Source organism: Oncorhynchus clarkii, unplaced genomic scaffold (assembly GCF_045791955.1).
Source record: "Oncorhynchus clarkii lewisi isolate Uvic-CL-2024 unplaced genomic scaffold, UVic_Ocla_1.0 unplaced_contig_8910_pilon_pilon, whole genome shotgun sequence".
Lineage (NCBI taxonomy): Eukaryota > Metazoa > Chordata > Actinopteri > Salmoniformes > Salmonidae > Oncorhynchus > Oncorhynchus clarkii.
Window position 1 is genome coordinate 180,001 of NW_027260954.1, and position 2,500 is coordinate 182,500.

Genomic DNA, 2,500 nt, shown 5'->3' on the forward strand with positions numbered 1-2,500 from the left:
TCTAAAGTGGTGTCCTTTCCTTTCCCTCTCCTTGGCTCCATCTGATGATGTCAAAGACCAGGACAGGTGGAAAGAAAACACCTGGAACTGGAGATTTTAGGAGAGGAATCCCCTTTAGACTATTGAGATGTACCCTGTGTTACTTGAATCCACTACTTCCCCAGATCTTCCTCTGTCATGTTCTGTTCCTATCTCTTCTGTCTAAGACAGGGCTTCCTCTGTCATGTTCTGTTCCTGTCTCTTCTGTCTAAGACAGGGCTTCCTCTGTCATGTTCTGTCCCTATCTCTTCTGTCTAAGACAGGGCTTCCTCTGTCATGTTCTGTCCCTATCTCTTCTAAGACAGGGCTTCCTCTGTCATGTTCTGTTCCTGTCTCTTCTGTCTAAGACAGGGCTTCCTCTGTTCTGTTCTGTTCCTATCTCTTCTGTCTAAGACAGGGCTTCCTCTGTCATATTCTGTCCCTATCTCTTCTGTCTAAGACAGGGCTTCCTCTGTCATGTTCTGTTCCTATCTCTTCTGTCTAAGACAGGGCTTCCTCTGTCATGTTCTGTTCCTATCTCTTCTGTCTAAGACAGGGCTTCCTCTGTCATGTTCTGTTCCTATCTCTTCTAAGACAGGCCTTGCTCTGTGAATTCTAATACTCCTTCCTACCTTTTACATGGCCATGGGAAGTGAGTAAGTTAGAAAATCATTATTTCTGTTCTCAAGCATATAATTGCTCCTGCGTGTTTCGGAACCACAACATGCACAGTGTTGAGAGGGAGGGAGAAAGAAAGAGAGACAGAGAGAGAGAGAATTTTTCAGCCCTTCAGCTCCATGGACAGCGCCATTGTTTTTGAAACACTTTGAAAAACATCCTTGTTAGCAACAATTAGTCATATACAGTCAATGTCTGACTATAGGTCTACCTATATGTCTATCGTCTATTGTCTACCTGTAAGGCCACTCACCTGTTCTGGACCTTGGAAACATATCCTGCACTGGGGAGTCCTAACACCACTGTCTGTGCGACTGTTCTGGGAGAATCTCTCCTCACACTTCTCTTTGGAGCAGTCCTCCTCGGAGCTGCCATAGTCCAGGGGTCCAGTCTGTCCCGTAGCATGCTGCCATTCCTCTGTCGCTTTAGGCTTGTTTGTCCCGGCAGAAGGAGGCTCTCCTGTCGGCGGGCCAGGGGTAGCATAACCATCCGCCTCTGGTGAAGGTGCACTCGCTGCAGAGTTTCTGTTGTCGATGGCAACATCAATGCCGATGCCGGACCCATTGCTGTCCGTGTATTGTCCGTTCATGGAGATGATCACCGGTGGCGGAGCCGGGACCGGCGGTCTGAGTAAGAAAACCTTCAGGTCACTGAACAAAACGCAACAGCGGCCTTTGGACATGCCCTGGCGGCGGAGCAGCATCGGTCTCCGGCTCAACAATCCCCAGCACCATACAACCACCCCGAGAGACAACAACATGTGTCTGTTTCTATAGGAGGATACAGGTGTAGATTTCTATTCAGAAACGTGCAGAGCACATGAAGAGAAAAGGAAAAGCTTACTGTTATTTCGTTGAGGATGATCGGAAAGAGGAGTCTCCTCTGTTGTGTCTTTTCCAGTTGGGTTGAATGACATTCTTTCTCTCAACAGCTATTTTCAATTTAGCTCTGAATTCTAAACTCGAATCAGCCGGAATAAATCGAATGAGTTGGTGTGCGCGCACCACCACACATCATTTGTCAGCCTTGTCAGATAACCCTATCGTGCACTAGCCTTGGAGCTCGCTTATGCCTGTAACTAAGTAATTGCTCAGGTTACAGGAAAACCCTGACTACATATCAAACAAATAGACTTACGTGTCTCATATACCTTAGAGAAAACGGGCAGGCACATAGCTGAGCATCTTCCCATTTCATTCCAATGGCATCACAAACCGAATCTTGGGAACAAGACTATACTATTGCGATCTTTTCATTCTTATTATCTAGCCTGCTCTCCCGTTGCCCTTTATCAATCCTGTGTTGTAGCCTATCTGGTTCCATTAATCCAACAGCATTGTTTCTTTACGGCCCTTCTACCAACAATGTCCCATTACATGTTGTAATAACAGTCGCTATGTGGCCAGTGGTCCTTGATATAACCGCCACCCCCCACCCCGTTGACCAGTCGAGCCCTGTTTAAATCGTCCTTTCTCTATACTCTATCCTGATGGATGCTTTAAAGGTTAGGTGCTCGGCTGTAGTCTAGTATAGTTTCCACGGTAGTTTGCGTTCGTCGCCTGTCAATTCAACGGTCTGTCTGAGGAGGTTGAGGCTATTCCCACAACAAAAGCCTACAAGATCATTTAGGGATGTCACGAACATGCCCTGGGCTTCGCTTCCACAGAGCCTAGCCTCCTACCGTCATTTTCTCTCACACGGAGCATCCTCTTTACAAGCGGGTAATCCACATATTTTAACGACATAACAGTGTTTTAATTCACCCCAAAACGGTTGGTGTCATGCCTTTGGGTCGACAGGAGCA

The 2,500-nt window shown here is 47.0% G+C and overlaps 1 protein-coding gene across 2 annotated transcripts in view; it reads right to left on the reverse strand.

Annotated features, from left to right (window-relative positions):
- LOC139402520 (E3 ubiquitin-protein ligase MARCHF4-like) overlaps nucleotides 1-2,500 on the reverse strand; it is a 14,583-nt gene that overhangs the window by 12,061 nt on the left and 22 nt on the right. Inside the window, exons 1-2 of one of the 2 annotated variants that reach the window (XM_071146512.1) lie at nucleotides 2,378-2,500; nucleotides 950-1,466 (exon numbers count right to left, since the gene is read on the reverse strand). The exon at nucleotides 2,378-2,500 is cut by the window's right edge and continues 22 nt beyond it. In XM_071146512.1, coding sequence (XP_071002613.1) covers nucleotides 950-1,456 — 507 coding nt within the window. In that variant the 5' untranslated portion in view covers nucleotides 1,457-1,466; nucleotides 2,378-2,500. Of the gene's footprint in view, nucleotides 1-949; nucleotides 1,467-1,539; nucleotides 1,909-2,377 lie in introns of those variants that run through there. The other variant, XM_071146513.1, reaches the window with a different exon arrangement.